Source organism: Sciurus carolinensis, chromosome 10 (assembly GCF_902686445.1).
Source record: "Sciurus carolinensis chromosome 10, mSciCar1.2, whole genome shotgun sequence".
In the NCBI taxonomy this organism is placed as follows: domain Eukaryota; kingdom Metazoa; phylum Chordata; class Mammalia; order Rodentia; family Sciuridae; genus Sciurus; species Sciurus carolinensis.
In genome coordinates, this window is record NC_062222.1 from 16,756,108 (window position 1) to 16,773,439 (window position 17,332).

Sequence of the window (17,332 nt, forward strand, 5' to 3'; positions counted from 1 at the left end):
AACCCCACCCCACCAACTTCTTCACCTACCTACCAACACAGTGAATCTCCAGCCCCAAGTGCCAACTGTGATCTCAGTTTGGGAGTGTGTGTGTGTGTGTGTGTGTGTGTGTGTATGTGTGTGTGTGTGTGTGAAAGAGAGAGAGAGAGAAAGAGAGAGAGAGAGAGAGAGAGAGAGAGAGAGAGAGAGAGAGAGAGAGAACGTGAGGGGTGGGGGGGACTAGGAAAAGAGGAGAGGAACTCAGCATTCCACATAGATGCCCAGGCAGTTCTCACACATGAAGAGAGAATTGGAAGGAGACGCGCAGAAGACACACGAGCCAGAAGACAGGGCGAGTAGGAAAAGAGGGAGAAAGACAGAGGGGCTCAGCTTGGTGTATTGTTTCCTCTGATTTGTTGCAAGGTCACAGACAACTGCTAGGTTTTGAACCCAGACTATGAGCATTCACTAATGTGAAGAATTGATTAGCTGATTAATCAATTAACTTACAACTCTCCAAACCCATTTATCCAAAAAAATAAAAAAAACTTCCCATTTGAATGGGATAAGAATAGCCCTTTAGAACAGAAACAATAGCCCACTGAAGCTGCCCACAGGCCACCCATCCTCAGTCCTGAAGCCACTGAGCCAGCTGTGCGGAGGCCTGGCCTGCCTTCTCCCTTCCGGGCCCAGGTTCCACTGCCCAACTGGCAGGGGTGGATGAAAACCATCTTCCTCCCAAAGACAGTCATTCACTTTGGTACACATTTAAATTAAAGCACCAATCAAAATACAAATCCAGAGCCTTCGCCCACCTGTCGCAGTTTACAGATTGGTCTCTTTCAACAGAATAGAAGCAATCCTATCCTGGTGCCTTTTCATCTAAAAATACTATTAGGTTCCTTTGGTGGGAGATCAACTGACAATTTCCTCTCCTGTGGGAACTGGCAGCTTAAGCTCACTAACAGGGATCCAACTGGATTTTCCAGAAACCACTGCCATCTAGCTGCAGAGGAGGCAGCTGGATGTTCCAGGAAGCCTGTCCTTGCAAAGACCGGAGAAGCAGCCGGGTCATTCATTGAACTGAGGGTTGAATCCTGTGCCCAGAGGTGGCCTTAGACCAGTCGGGAGCAGCCCTGAATCGAGCCCTTTCGTCAAAGGCTTGGTGAGAACAACGCGTCACTGACAAGAAACAGCAAACTTCTGCCTGGTTCCTCCCTCTTCTCCCACTCCACAAGCATCTCCCATCAGTCAGAGCTCTCCGCACAACTTGGGAGGCATTAGCTTTCAAGACCAAACTGTCATAGGCGACAGGTGGCACCGTTGACAGCTGCAGACCAGCACAACGGCTGCTCCCAGGCCTTCCAGCCACCTCATCTGTCCAGGCGGCTAAAGAAGACAGAGCCATAGTGTGTGGCGAGAGGGCTTATGAAAAAGGACGCCTCTCAGAATTCACTCAGAGCAATCCCAGTTATGTTACAGATCTAAAATGCTAAACTAAAAAACAGGGGGTTTCTCCTTATTTCTGTAGTTGTGATTATACATGGCTTGCGAAATGGATGAAATGCTATTGATGTTGCTTTTAAACTATGCAGGTGTGAACTCGTAGCTTACAATGCTTTGAAGCAGGTAAGTGCTTTGAAATTACAAAGAGGAAGAGTTTTAGTATTAAGGTTTCATTTGTACCTAGTGATCAGTATGTTTGCTTTCAGAGTACTGATTTAAAATAAAGTTTTGAATTCTGCATTAGAACTCAAGTTTTCTGTTTGACTTCTGAATTCAATGCACCGTGCACCACAAGCCAGTCTGTGCTAGGTTATGTACATGTAATGTGTACCCAGGGAGAAAAAAATCACTAGCACTATTAAAGATATTGCAAAATTGCCACAGTTACTGCTTGGAAATAATTTTCCTCTCTTCTTTCTTAAGGTATATATTACAACTCTTCCCTAACCTAATGCAAACAAAGTAAATTCATTTCTTCTCACATCTGAAAGCAAAGATATCTTTGTTTACATGCGAGAATAATAATTCTATAATAATATCCTGGCCTTACGAGCCAGTACTTATATTAGGACATAATAATGAAATAATGATATAGAAAGAACCAGAGAGATGTACACATTGCTACTGATGCAAAATCCATTTGGAAGTTTTTCTTGTGAAGGGTACCTAAGATAGAGAATGAGAGGAGTAACTCAAGTAGGCTTCTGTTCACTAGGAAAAAAAAAAAAAAAACAACAAAAAAAAAAAAACAAAGCCATTCTATTGCAAGATACAGATCAAAGGTTAAAAGGCAAATTATACTACATCGAGAGAATAAAGATGTTGTGGTTCTCTACTCCCAATACAGCACAAATGCCAGTGCAATGTCACAATCCGCATTGGCCGTAGGAAAAACATCATGGAAAAACCACCGAAGAAAAAAATGACCGGAAAAACCCCTTTCCCTTTTTCAGTCTAATCATTTGGCATCTCTGAACGTGGTACAGATTTAGACTTGAACCACCAAAGTACATGGTGCTGTCCGTGTCAGTGCTCGACAATACCTCTCAGTAAGATGTTGCTGCAAGGCTAGCTAATTTTAAATCTGGTATGAGTAATACAGTCAAACCTAGTTAGTATGCGAGAAAGTCGTTGCTAACGCGGGGTGAGAGGATGTGATGTCACAGCATGAGCAGTCCCTGGTTGTCCCATTGTCGGAAAACGTAGTGCATAGATCCAAGTTTCTATTCCAGGTCTCTGGACTCTGCAGCCAGGCCTTTCACTTTTGCTGGGTGGCCTGGAAGGCCTTCAGCTCCACCTGGTACCACTCAGGGGCTTCGGGCGCACTCTTCCCTGGAGGGGTGTGGTCATAGCCGTAGGCAACCGTGAGCTCCTCATCGACCTCCACTGCTCGCAGGGTGCGGATGCATTTGATGGGCCCGAAGCGGGGGTGGACAAACCTAGACATCAAGATGCACATGGTCATTCCAGGGCCAGAGCTGGAAGGGAGAGGCAAAGGCCAGTGGGGGGCCAGTGCAGATGAGCCCATGTGCTCTTGCCTGGGCACCACTGGAAGTGCAAGCACAGGTCAGCCAGCTTCAGCTGCACCTGGGCTCTCATGAGCCTCGAGCACTTCAGCCATGCCTAGACCCAGGTGGGGATCTGCATTTAACAACACTCCAGAGATGCACTGGCGTGTTCAAGTTTGAAAAGCATACTGGGCACTTTGTTTTTTTTTTTTTTTTTTGGTACTAGGGATGGAACCCAGGGGTGCTTAATTACTGAGCCACATCCCCCATCCTTTTTATTTTATTTTGAGGCAGGGTCTTGCTAAGTTGCTTAGGGCGTTGCTACGTTCCTGAGGTTGGCCTCGAACTTGTGAGCCACTGCACCGGGCTATGGTGCTCTGTATTTCTAAAGCAACAATCAGGGTCAACAACAAAACCCTGTCCTTAATGAGAAGTTAGATCCTGTGCAGTTTCCCACAGTTCAGTTCACCTGGCTGGTAGCACCCGGCTAGCTGGCTATTTCTCAAGGGGAAAGAAGGCTTGACCAGAGTGCTTTCTGGAATTGCAAGGAGAGCTTTGCGGTTTTTCAAAAGCAAAAAAGCCATTTGTATTGCACCCTATCCATAGAGAGGAAGTATTATTTTCTAACATTAGATGAAGATTTCTTTCCCAGAGGGAAGTCTAGACCTTTCTGCCTACCGGCTTCTTCCGCATTTCCCTAGGTGGGAAGCATCCTAGGAAGGGACCAATATCTCCTAGTAAAATCCTCTCAGAACCAGAAGTGGGGTAACACTCTATATTCATTTGCTACCGGTTCCCAACACTGTTCACCTGCCCAGCACCCCACACAACAAGTGCATAAATAAGTAATGGACTTAGCTTCCCTGACAGTCACTGAAAGGGGTCTGAATCAAACATGGCCAGGAAGCAATGCGCTTTGCTTTTATATGCATTTGGTCAAGTCATTCTCATTCATTTACAGTCACGTGTTAAACAAAGGTCAGTGAGACACCAGAGGGAAGGCTCCAGGCCCTGAGTGGGGGTGCATGTGATAGCATGGCTGGCTCCCTCTGTTGGCAGTGGAGACAGGAGCATCTGAGGTTTTGGGCTATCTTCCATGTGGTGTGAAAAGGAGCAACCTCTACCTCACACCAAAGGTGCCCTCAAAGTCCACCTGGGACTAATGCCAGAGTCTTTTGACCCCAAGTTAAGCGTCCCTTTCATGAAACATCATGAAAGTTTCTTCCATAAAAAAATACTCTTTCATGAAAAGGACACCTAATTTGGGGTCAGGAGACACTGGCTTGGTCCTGGGTCCACAAATATCACGGTGTCCTCTTGGAAACTCCACCTTGTATTTCTAAATCCCACTCTCCTAATCTATAAAATCGTGATGATACTAGTAAGACTTACCCTATGGGGTCTTCGTGATGACAAAATGGGGTCACATGTACAAAGCACCCCACACAAATCCTGGTACAACAGAGGCCTTGACTAATATTAGTTACTGTGTGTGTGTGAGCATGCATGTGCATGAACGTGTGTGTGCATGTGTAGGCATGTAAGTGCACAGCAGTATCAGATTATGCCCATCACAAAGGAGATGCCTGCACTAGCGATTCAGGAATTCCTTGTTAAAATCACAACTTTGTAAATTAAAATGGTTCATCATAATTTCCATCATGTTCTTTCAGTATATAAAAAAAAAAAAACGGACTCCTGAAATGGAGCTCTGATTAACCTTCTGACCCACTGAAACAATCCCGTGTTGCCTTTCTGGGTCTAGAGGTTTCTTTATGATCCTCTTGTATTCCAATTCTCCTGCTCTTCGTCATTGTTTTTGGAGTAGATAATGGGCAGATTGAAAAGAAAGCACTTAATTTCTGGTGTTGGTTCTTGGAGAGGGCATGCTTAACCCCTGTGCCTTCTTGATCTGTGCTTCCTGCTCTGCAATCTGGGAAGGAATACAAGTGGGCTCTTGAATTCCTGGGTGGATCAAATGAGATAATGCATGAAAAGTACCCAGAGTGAAGGCTGTAGGGTGGCTCAGTGGTGCAGCATGAGCTCAGCACGTGAGTCCCCGGGTTTGATTGCCAGCACCACCAAAAAAAAAAAAAAAAAAAAAAAAAAGTGCCCAGAGTAGGCTCTGACCATTTTCAGCTGCACGATCAGGATCAGCTACCCAGCTGGACCTTTGTGCCAAGCAGTTTGGCCCCTGTCCACATGTTACCTACATTTACAGCTAGGAGAAATCTTGTCTGCGTCCATTTGGCATTTTGTGCCTGATTACGGTTAAAACAGCTTAGGGAAGTGTTCTTTTACTTATATTAAAGTGTATGTGACAATACCAGTGTTTTGGGAAATAAATGAATGCCATGAATTGCAATCTGAATTTTATATTTGATTATCATTCCAGTAGTCCTCCCATTACCCCAGATAACTACGGTTTGATCACACCGAATTCACAAAACAAGGACTGGGGATATAGTTCAGTTGGTAGAGTGCTTGCCTTGCAAGCACAAGGCCCTGAGTTCAATCCCCAGGACCAAAAAAAAAAAAAACACCACCAACAACAAAAGCAAAACCTGCAGAATGGGTTGGGGACGTGACTCAGTGGTAGAGAGTTCGCCCATTAGGTACGTAAGCCCCTGAGTTCCATCTCCAGTACCACCACCAGGGGGAAAAAAAAGAAAGAAAAAGAAAAAAGCCCTGCAGAGTAAAGAGACTTGTATTTTTTGCATTTGTACAAATAGAACTTTCTCTTGTCTCCTATACTCTCCCTCTTTTGGTGAGAAAATCATGTCCTTGCAATAAAATCATAGAGCTCGTTTATTTTTAAAGGAGGGGTCTCGGTGGCATTTATGAGGGTTAGTTACCACTGCTTTAGGGGGGTTGTTGCTACACTGTGTGCAGCTTGGAATGATGCTTTGGCCTAATTCACTGGCCATGAAAACCTTGCTGTTAATAACAGTGTCAGTTTCATTTCACATGACACATGTCCTTTGCCATTTCTGCCGCTCTCTGAACACACGTTGTAGCTCCAGTGCTTGTTATTGGTTGCCAAAGAGAGCAGATCACTGCCAGAATGATTTTTTAAGTCATCGTGGGGATGCAAGAGGAGACATTCCTGAGGAATCTTCAAATTCTGGCAATTTTCCTGCACATGAACTACACACAATCTGCTCTTGCTTATGCTAATAACCCGCGTGACCTGAGGGGCTGCAGTTATAACTAAGCACAAAAGGTCATGCACAGCTCGCTGGCTCCCAGGAAGAGCTGGCAGGCTCAGGCCAAGCTAAGGAGGGCAACAGAGAAGCCCAGCTGTATCCTTTAGAGAACAGTCAGGGATGCTTGGCTTTGGGAAGAGGACATTTGGGGGCTCGTGAAAGCTGTTAAAACATTTGCAGCACAACCCTGTGGAAGAGAGATTGACAGAGTACACAGGAAAGAGATGATTAGGACTGAGGGCTGGGTGTTACAGGAAAACCCATTTAGGCTCAAGAAAAGAAACTTGCTAGTCCTCAGAAACCAAAGGCAAATTTCATGCAGTCTCTTTCAATTGCCTTTGCGGATAACAGTAAGCTGCCCACCAACGGAGGTTTCCAAGAAAGGTTCAATGAGCAGATGGAAGGGGAAGGCTTGAGCCTCAAGGGGGTAGAACTGTTGGATTTTTTAAAATACAGCTTTGTTAAGCTATAATTCACACACCATAAAACTCGCCCTTTTAAAGCAGACAATTCTGTGGTATTTAAATATTTACAAAGTTGTGAATCAATCATCATCATCTAATTTTAGAAATTTAATCACCCCCAAATGAAACCCAATCCCCATTAGCAGTCACCCCCTCAGGTCCCCTCCCAGCCCGAGGTAACCCCCATCTATTCTGTCTCTATGGATTTCCCACTTTGGACATTTCATATAAATGGAATTACCAGCTATGCGGCCTTTGCGACCTGATTCTCCCATTTAGCAGAATGTAGCTAACTCCCCCCACACTGTAGTGGGGGTCAGGTTTCATTCCTTTTTATTATCAGATAATTGGGGCTCTGATTTTATAGGTCTCTTCTAATGCTGAAAATTCATGGCCTTGGCTTAGGATTTTATTTTCCTTTTCCTTTCACCCCATAAAAAGGGTCTGCTAACTTTCTCCATTGTGCAGAGTGATTTCAAATAATATCACATTTTTTATTTTATTTTTGTGCATTGCTGGGGATCAAACCCAGGGCTGTGTGCATGCTAGGCAGGTGCTCAACCACTGAGTTACGCCCCAGGCCCAATGGGATCTTTAAATGAGAAAACTGAGGGACAAAATGGCAGCCAACAACCACCACTAAGTACACTCTACCTGTGGCACTTTTCCATCTCCTGGCTCGCCAAGGTCACGGGGTGGGGACGTTCAGGTTGTTTTTTGTTTGTTTGTCCTTTATAGATATACATGGCAGCAGAGTGTATTCGGACATACCGTACATACATGGAGTGTAACTTCCCATTCTTGTGGTCGTACCTGACGTGGTTACTGGTTGTATATTCATATATGAACATAGGGAAGTTGTGTCTGGCTCATTCTATTGTCCTTCCCATTCCCATTCTCCTCCCTTCCTTTCATTCCCCTTTGTCTAGTCCAATGGGGATGCTCGGATTTTGAGTTTCAAGTCATAACACAGGCCTGCGACAGAGGCCCTTTGGATATTCCGGTGGGGCATCCTTTATCTGAGGTGTAGGGATGCCTCAGTCCCAGGGCCCCAGGCATAGATGCCCCCAGCAGCTCAGGGTCACACTTACATATCGTAGATGCAGTTTGGAGTGAAGGAATGGTTCGCCTTGTGTCCCAAGGAGGCACAGTACTTGGATACATGGTTGTAGGGTTCAGGCACATCAATGACTGTGTCCTCATCAAGGGAGAGGGTGTTTCCATTTAGGGCCCAGTCCCTGCTATCAACCTGCAGGAAGTAAGACAGCCGGTGTCGGAGGGCACCTTTCTCTCAAAAGCTCATAAGATGTCAGAGATATGAACTCATTTCTCCTTAAATGTCTTAATTTGAGAATTATGGACATGAAAAAACAAATAACATCTCTCCACATACAGACAGGGCAAGCAGACAGCTCAATTTACTACTTATTGATTTTTTCCCCTTATTTATTGATTTTTTCCCTTATTTCATGTAGAAAAATGGATTCCCTTCCCTTGTTAAGACATGCAAAAATGTAAGTAGATAACATGAATTCAAAGTAGATGAAAGGGCTGTGGTTGTGGCTCAGTGGTAGAGCGCTTGCCTAGCATGTGTGAGGCACAGGGTTAGATTCTTAGCACTGCATAAAAATAAAATAAAGATATCATGTCTATAACTTAAATAAAAATATTAAAAAAAATAGATGAAAGCCAGGTGAGCTGATTCACGCCTATAATCCCAGCAATTTAGGAGGCTGGGGCAGGAGGATCATGAGTTCAAAGCCAGCCTTAGCAACCTAGCAAGGCCTTAAGCAACTCAGTGAGACTCTGTCTCTAAATAAAAAATGGAAAAGAGACTGGGGATGTGACTCAGTGGTTAAGTGACCCTGGGTTCAAACTCCCAGTTTGGGGGGCGGGGGGCAGAAAGTAGATGAAGATGAGGCAAATAAATAAATGAAGTGGGAACATCAAATGGAATCAGAGATGGAACTGACGCAGGAATGCATGCTGGGGCTGGGGCTGTAGCTCAGGGGTGGAGCACTAGCTTAGCAGGTGCCAGGTCCTGGGTCCCCTCCCCAAGAGATCTCATCATGGATATGCAAATATTCCAAAATCTGAGGAAATCCCAGATCCCAAACATTTCTGGTCCCGAGCACTGCAGATAAGGAACAACTCAACCTGTAATGTGTCATTCTCCTGAAGCCACCTTCCATATGCTGACCTGCCTGGGCTTTCGGGAGTGCCTCCCAAGGTCATGGGGACCCTGCTCAGTCGGAGTGTATTTTCAACCTTAGCTGGTGCACCTGCTCTGAATGTGTGATAAATGGAATATCTCATGGTATCTTGCCCCTTACTATTTAGCGGGGATAAGTGAAAAAGTGGAGATCAGCCGTAGCCTCTGCCCCACATAGTCAAGCGAGTTGGGGATGGAGCTCGCTCACAGGGCTGAAGGCTTCAGATGCTGCCCTTCAGCAAACTCTTAGGGGTTAGCTGTGAAATGAAGGGAAAAAAATCAAAGAACATGAACAAAGCTTTGGAAATATATCAAAATTTGTGTCTTAAAGACTAGAGCAGGGGCTGGGGATATAGCCCCTGTGGGTAGAGTGCCTGCCTTACAAACACAAGGCCCTGGGATCAATCCCCAGCTCCGCAAAAAAAAAAAAAAAAAAAAAAAAAACTAGAGGGGATCAACTCAAACTTTCTGTCGGCACTAGGACTCTTCCCAAGATCCAGGTTATGCATGGCTTGCGTACCAACAGCGGGGGCTTTCCTAGAAGGCACCCTGCCCAACCAAGGTCATTAGCTAATCATTGACAGAGTCCTACAGATCTCAGTTTTCCAGACATTGGGTGTTTCTTGTACAATGCAGGTAGTGTCTCAGGGATGGCACCGTCCCCCTTTCTATGAATTAGCTGTGGAACTTTAAAGGGACCCGGTTGGAAACAAACCCTTTTCCCAATTGCAGATTGTCACTTCTCCCCACTCACCTCTTGGTGTGTGATGCGGACTCCATTATAAAAAGCCATAACAGTATTAGGTCCCACAGCTACCTTGGAAAATAGTCCTTCTCCTGCACTGGAAATGAGGGACTCAGCAACATACACCCTACAGGGAAAAAAAAGAATGACTTTAAAAATGTGATACGTCACTCCTTACATCAACCACCGAAATATCATTATGGCTACTGGATCCCAAATATCAGTTCCTCATAACCCAACAAGAAGGAAGGAGGAAAATGTTAAACCACAATATTTTAATATCGGGAATGGAAGAAAGAGCAGTATAAAGCTGCTTGGTACTTGCTATAGCAGTGTTTTCCTTTTGGTTGAAGTCTGTGGATAGTTAGTGATAATTTTCAGTCTTATTGTACAAGTCAGTCAGTCTCCAAAGTTAATTAAAACTATACCCAAGTTTGTCCATGTCAGATAGGAGGGGAAGACTGTTTTAGTTAAACCCCAAGATGAATCTTTTACATAGAGGAACATGATAGTTAATAGGATATCTCCAAAAGCACTTCCCAACAGAGGGGTTTATAGCAGATACTAGCTAACTAAAGCCCAAGGATCAAAAGTGGCTGCTGCTCATTTTTGTAAGTAAAGTATCATTGGAACACAGCCATCCCTATTGGCTCAGCATCTTCTTGACTGTGTAGCTTTTAGCTGAGTACTTGTAACGGAGCTCATACGGCCTATAGAGCCTGAAATATTTACTCTATGGCCTTTTATAGAAACAGTTTGCCAAGCATTGGTTTTTAAGAAGCGAAGACAGCATTCTGACAACAGAAATGGATTTGCTTTGTACAAGTCACACCCAATGTCTGAAAACTGAAATCCATCAGACTCTGTCAATGATTAGCTAGTGACCTTGGGCAGTGTGCCGTCTAGGAAAGCCCTCCGTTCCTATTGGTGAGCAAGCCGTGTGTGTGTGTGTGTGTGTGTGTGTGTGTGTGTGTGTGTGCGCTCCTGGGAATGGAACACAGGGCCCCTCTACTACGGAGCTACAACCCTAATGTTTTTTATTGATATTTTGAGACAGGATCTCACTAGGTTGCCAAGGCTGGCCTCAAATTTGTGATCCTTCTGCCTTAGCCTTCAAGTTGCTGGGATTATAGGTGTGCATTACCACTCCTGGTTGGATTTGAATTTTAAAACAGAATATTTGTTCCATCAATAACTCTTTCAGTTCTTTGGACACCATGATGGAATGATGCTGCAGGAACTGGTAATTTTTGTTACATGGAATTTGTGCTCATTTCATGGACTGGAAGACTGAGTCACTGCTTCCAATTCTGCTCTGTGACAGAAGTATACATCTGGCCACTTTGCCAGGTGACCTCGAGGTGCTTCCCAAGTGGTGGATCACACACTTCTGCCCTGCTGACTCAGCACTTGGCTACATGATCAGGACGGATAGAGGCGATTGCATGCTGCGTGTCGGGTGTAAGAGCCATGGTAGAGGTCTGCCAGCCTCCTCTAGCATTTCAATGAGAAGAATATGCCCCAGGGGCTGTTTCTCCTGTAGCCCAAATCTTGGAATGAAGGCACACGAAACAGACCTGAACCCCACTTGAAGCCTGGAGTCCAGCCTAGTCCAGCTGAACTAGTTGATTCCGGTCCAAAGGGGCTGAACCTCAGCCAACCTGCAGAACCGTGTCAAATAAAATGTTTGCTTTTGTAAAGTGCTCATTGTTTTGAGAGTGTCAAGAAGAATCACCCCAACGGTAAGGGATAAGACTGATATGAATATATACAGTTATGGTGCTGTGTTGTTTTGGGGCCAACAGAGATACAACCGTCCCCTTTATAACTGGGCCAGAGCCTCTTGTCAAAAAGAGGCCATTCATTCCTTGTGACATCGCGGGGTCAGGGGACAGAGACTGAATCAGAGTGAGGCAAAGAGAAAACCAAGCTCAGAGGTGTCCTTGCACAGAAACACCAGCTGCTGGGGAACAAGGATCCCAAGCAGGGTATCAGCCAAGCCACCCTGAGAACAAAGGGTACAGTGCCGCCATCCTCAGACACAAGAGGTAGGATGGAACAGGACTTGACACTCACTCGGGAGGGAGCTCACAGAGCCAGAGACTTGTCGTTGACAAGCTGGCAGGTTTTTCTGCTCCATATACTCTGCTCCCATCCTCTCCTCGCTGATTGAATAAAGAAATTGCTTTGCGTTCCAGACCTGTCTGCTGGGCTAGAAAGGCAACGTTCTGGGGGTGAAGGCTAGGGCTTTAAAGAATGTGAAGTGTCCCCAGAGGACGGCGTGTGTGCAGCACAAATTGTGCCACCAGAGCTTTAAGAAAGGGAGCCCCCGGGCAGGGGGTCCCCTGGAGCTTCCATGCTAGGAAACACATGAGCCATCCTCCCTGCTTGATCCATAAGAAACCCTCTTTAGAGGCAGATTCTGTCTGAGAATAAAAACACTCATCCTCAGAATGTGTAAATATTTATTTGGAAAGTTTACAAAGGAAAAGGGACACTTTAATGAGGGGCTTCCACCCAGCAGAAGGAGCCCAGCCTCAGCAGAGTGAGAGGCACGTGAATTCCAATCACTAGGATTTTTTTTTTGGTACCAGGGATTGAACACTGAGGTGCTTAACCACTGAGCCACATCCCCAACTCTTTTTATTACTTTAAATTTAGAGACAGGATCCCACTGAGTTGTTTATGGCCCCTCTAAGTTGCTTTGAACTGGCAATCCTCTGCCTCAGCCTCTGGGGCATTGAGATTACAGGTGCCCTGGCCCAACCCTAGGATTTTTACATTATCAGTGCAATTTAAACCACAAGGAAAAAGTTACCGGTCCGACTCATAAGGATCTGGAAGAAGCGCATTGGTCGAAATGCAAGATGAAGTCGACTTATCAAAATGGTACACGGTGCCTAAAAAGCAAAAACAAACAAACAAACAAACATAAACATCAGCGCAGGTGGAGAGTCAGGGAGGAGCATTTGCAGCATTTATTTCTATTTAAGGGATGAGACAGAGTTAAAAACCACAGAGATTACTCTGGTTATACCTATTAGAATGCAATTTTTCTGTAGGAATAGATTTATTCTTCAGTTGTATTTTTAAGTCTTAATGAACAGCCATTAGAAGTACATCTTAAAATCCCTATTCTGTTCTTGAATTTTTTTCATTTAAATGATTTAAAAGATACTTGGGTACTTAATTTTTTTTTTTTTTTTTAAATCAAGAAAATGCTTTGTCATGGAATTTTCAGATCTCTGGTCAGATCAAATTGGATAGTGGTTTAAAATTTTCTTGTGGTTTTCTTCATACCAGACAGTCTGTAAAATCTAACAACTGAGCCCTGGCTGTTGGTTCCTTGACTAAGAATAAACATTCAGTCTCCGCAGAATTCAGGAGAACAGCACTGCTTTTGATAAAGCATTAACAAAATCATCTTATTTCTGTTGATGTGGTTCAGAACCCAATCAGTAATTTATTCCAGAAACTAAGGTGTACAATCATTTGAGAATTACCATTGACTCTCTGCAAAGGATAAGGCTTAGAGAATTCTCACAAACCATAATGAAGACATAGGATGTTCTGAAGGCTAATAAGTAAAGAAAAAAAATTTAGAACCGGAGGGCTTACTCTTGCAAAGTAAATTATTTTAGGCACTGAGACATCACTAATAATCCATTAAGCCATCCTTCAGTGGTTACCAATGGTTACCAGGTTCTCTATTTTTTTTTTTTCCCCGTACAACCCAAGCCCAAACTAATGCCTCAAACTAAAAGTTAAAAAACAATCCAAATCAGTCCAGGACTAACTAGGAAACAGACCATTTAAGTATTCAATTTAACTCGGGTAATTAGGTATGTTGGAGATAGGAGAACTGAGAAGCTGGAGATGGAGTTGTGCAACCAGAACAGGAAGTTGCCACTCTAAGTCAAGGGGTCTAAGAGGGAGGTGGTGCGCCTGGGGCTCTAGAGTTGGGGTGGCCAGAGCTGTGGTGGACTTTCCTGGTGGGAGATGTCCACATAGACAGAGCTTCTCCAAGTCCTGCTCCCTGTCTGCCCCCCAGCCAGTAGCCTCCTCCAGAAGACAGATGTATAGGAGCCTGGGCAATGTAGAATCCCCTAGCAACAGAGGCAGGTGAGAAAGAATGAGAAATAGATCTAAGTAAAGGATCAGTAAGTAATGGACCAGTAGACAATCCACGAAAGACATTTAGTTCAAAAAAGAAAAAAACAAAACCCACATGATTTGTTCTTAAACCAAGTCTTGTGTGTGTGTGTGTGTGTATGTGTGTGTGTGTGTGTGTGTGTGGTGTCCAACCCAGAGCCTCACACATGCTAAGCAAGTACTCTACCACTGAGCAGTGTCCCCCAGCCCTAAATCAAACTTTGGTGTGAAAATTCTGTGAACTTCCATCTCCTTCCTTAGACTAAAGCTTTCATGCCCAATGTACATGGAGTGCCAGCTACATGTTACACGCTACCTTAGGGACGCTGCAGATACAAACTAGAGTTACATCTATTGTGAATTCCAGGTGGGCAGAACACCTTCCCCCATTCCCTTAGACACGCGGGGCTCCAGGCAAGCAGGACACTCCCTTTTTCTGCTGCTTTCCTTCCTAGTTTGCACTATGACCTTTGATTAGAACGTATTCACTTGCTCAATAAGCATTAATTATAACAGTGAGCCAGAGACAGAAGGAACTGGTCAGGGAAAGAAGTCTACCCAGAAGGATTCAGAGGCCAGAAGAAATTCCAGTCAGAGGCAGGATGAGAAAATCAGCATAAAGCGAGTGGAGAACCAGAAGCAGTTCAGGGTCACAAAAGCACCAAGAGAAAGGGTTGGTGGGAGAGGAAGTCAGTGAGGTGGCAGGTTGGGGGGCACTTTAGGAGACATGTTTATGTTATCTCCCCATCCAATGGAGCAGATGGTCACATGACCCTGGACCACCTAATACTCATCAGTCAGCAGTTCAAGAATTCTAACTAACAGGAGGACAGGAGCCGAGAGATGCCAAAGCATCAGGAACTAGATCACTGGGTGCCTGGAACAACCAGTGTCATGGTTCCTGACGCTTCACAGTTTAGCACTTTCCCAGCTGAGCTATTTCCTGAAACTTTTGAGGACCATTTCCTTAAAATGCCAGAGGCCTGCCAGAAACTTGCCAACAAGTTTCTCTTTTACCCTAAATGGATTTGAGAAGGGTGTTTGCTATTTGCAACTAGGAATTACAAGAAAAACAATCATCCCCTGGAGAAATATCACTCTCAAAATCTGTTTCTTATTCATACCAAGAAGAATGAAAGTTACAAGAGTAACTTCCATTATAGCGTTTTATAGTAGCTACTGACACCCATATTCAAAAATGAGGAGACAGGTTCTGAAAGACAAATAACTTGCTCAGGACCATGGTATGGTGAATGTCAGAATCCAGACTTAAACCAGGTGACTCTGGCTACCAACAATGCTGCCATTGCTGAAGTTTTAAACTTTGCATCACCAGGCTGGGGCTGTAGCTCAGGGAAAGAGGGCTCGCCTGGCAGGTGCAGGACATTGGGTTTGAACTCCAGCACCCTGATAAACAAAAATTAAAAATTAAAAAATTTGCATCATCAGTTGGGATTCTCCCCTGCCTCAGGTCTCCTGATTCCTCAATATTATAACATTACTTCTTTCCAGAACATATGTCAAGAGCAGAAATACTACAGTTTGTAGCTAAAGATGGCTGCTTCCTTTTTTAAAAAGAAACTTTCATCTTGGAATAGTTTTAATTATAGAGAAAAGTTGCAAAGATAGCACAGAGAGCTCTTGCCGCCTCTCCTAATGTTAACTTCTTACATTACATGGTCCATTTGTCAAAATTAGGAAACCAACATAGATATATTACTAGGAACAAAACTCCAGACTTTATTCAGATTCCACCAGTTTTTCCACTAATGTCCTTTTTCTGTTCCAGGATCCAATCCAGAACCTCACATTGCATTTGGATTGCTTCAATTTTTAACTTAAAAAATGAAAATGGAGACATTTAAAGCAACCAAAGTTAGACCTAAATGTAAATGTGAGATTTCCTATTTTTGGAGAACCTTCCTTTGCAGATTCTCCTGCAGATCCCAAACAGCTAAGTATTATTTGGGCCTACTAATGCATAGGTTTGTCACCCTTTTAATTTTTTCTTCTTAAAGCCTAACCTGGACCAGAGATACAGGCATATATAGTTTTCAAGGGGTCAGACTAATTCAAACAGCTTTCTTATGCTGTACCACTCAAAACACAAAATTTTGATTGTTTTCTTTGTGTTTTCTCAATTTTCTACAATAAGTAATTTTATACCCAGAAAAAAAATATTTTAGTATGGCATATTGCACATGCAAAGGAAATCAGTTTTTTCTCATATGTGTCCTCTTGGGTTCACACGTATATTGAGTGTGTACTCCATGCAAGATGCTGGGTTCTGTAGAGGGCAAGGGAATGTCACTATGCATTCATCTTTTCCAGTCAGCTCTCAGGCTGAATCAGACTTCCAGTACATACAGGTTCCGAGGTCCATCTGATCTGGTTCTTTAATATCATCAAATCATGGTTCTGTGTTTTGGAGCTATAATCATTTGACATTGATTGAATTACAGCTGTCATTTCTTAGCTCCTGCACTGTATTATAGAGTCATCTATCTGTGCCCTTTGTCACATGACTTTGCAGCATCTCCCACTAAAGTACATGATGTAATTTCTGTCTTTTTCCTATTCGGTTTGGCCATGTGACTTGTTCTGGCCAGAGAAAACTGGTCACCGTATCAGTTCCGAGGTGAGGCTTTAAGGGACATCAGAGGTGTCTGCTTATGTTGTCACATGTGTATGATCCCATGAGAAAATCTTGCCCAAAGTTGCCATTGTCCCTTCAGCCTGGGTCCCATCATTAAGACACACAGAGAAGTAGGGCATGGTGGCACATGTCTGTAATTCCAGTGACTCGGGAGGCAGAGGCAGGAGGATTGCCAAGTTTGAGGTGAGTCTAGACAACTTAGTGAGACCCTGTCTCAAAATAAAAAATAAGGGTCGGGGATGTAGCTCAGTACTGCAAAAGAAAAAAAAAGCACAGCCAGTCAGCAGACCTACTTTAGCTGCTGTAAACCATCAGGTTGGTAGAGTGTCTGTTCTGCAGCAAAACTTGACTAATGCACCATCACAGTGAGCTCCGCAGAGAGAACGAGAGACTTCTCTCAGCTTGCCGCCCATCTGAACATGTTCAACTTACTTCCAGGCATCAGTTCAAAGTGAGGCTTCCCTTCTTCAGTGGCCATGAGGGTGGCCAGTTTTCCTTCGATCATCTCTCCATCAATGAATTTCCCATAAAGTGCAGTCCTCTCATCAGGGTACACGTAGGCTATCTTCTCTCCAGTCATCTCCCCATCTTCGTTGACATCCCCTACAAGGCTGCCTCCGTCCTGATGGGAGAAACCAAAACCCAGAAAATATTATATATAGTATTTATCTATAGGGCACGAGTTCAAGAAAGTTCCATTCTGCACTCCCACTATTAGTAGCCCTAATGTGGATGACAGATTAAGAACCTAGAGCTTTTGGCAAGAATGAGAACATGAAACTATCTCCTCAAGTTCATGTTCCCTGGTGCATGTGACTTTCTAGCCCCTTACAAAAACACTGCTGTTATATACACAGGGGCTTGTAAAGAGTGGGAGACCGGGCCAGACTAGCTGCAGAGTCTC

At 44.1% G+C, this 17,332-nt stretch overlaps 1 protein-coding gene across 2 annotated transcripts in view; it reads right to left on the reverse strand.

Annotated features, from left to right (window-relative positions):
* Positions 1–2,227: 2,227 nt before the first annotated feature.
* Setd7 (SET domain containing 7, histone lysine methyltransferase) overlaps positions 2,228–17,332 on the reverse strand; it is a 40,877-nt gene continuing 25,772 nt past the window's right edge. The window contains exons 4-8 of one of the 2 annotated variants that reach the window (XM_047566315.1): positions 16,861–17,050; positions 12,439–12,520; positions 9,630–9,747; positions 7,755–7,912; positions 2,228–2,924 (exon numbers count right to left, since the gene is read on the reverse strand). In XM_047566315.1, coding sequence (XP_047422271.1) covers positions 2,744–2,924; positions 7,755–7,912; positions 9,630–9,747; positions 12,439–12,520; positions 16,861–17,050 — 729 coding nt within the window. In that variant the 3' untranslated portion in view covers positions 2,228–2,743. Of the gene's footprint in view, positions 2,925–7,754; positions 7,913–9,629; positions 9,748–12,438; positions 12,521–16,860; positions 17,065–17,332 lie in introns of those variants that run through there. The other variant, XM_047566316.1, reaches the window with a different exon arrangement.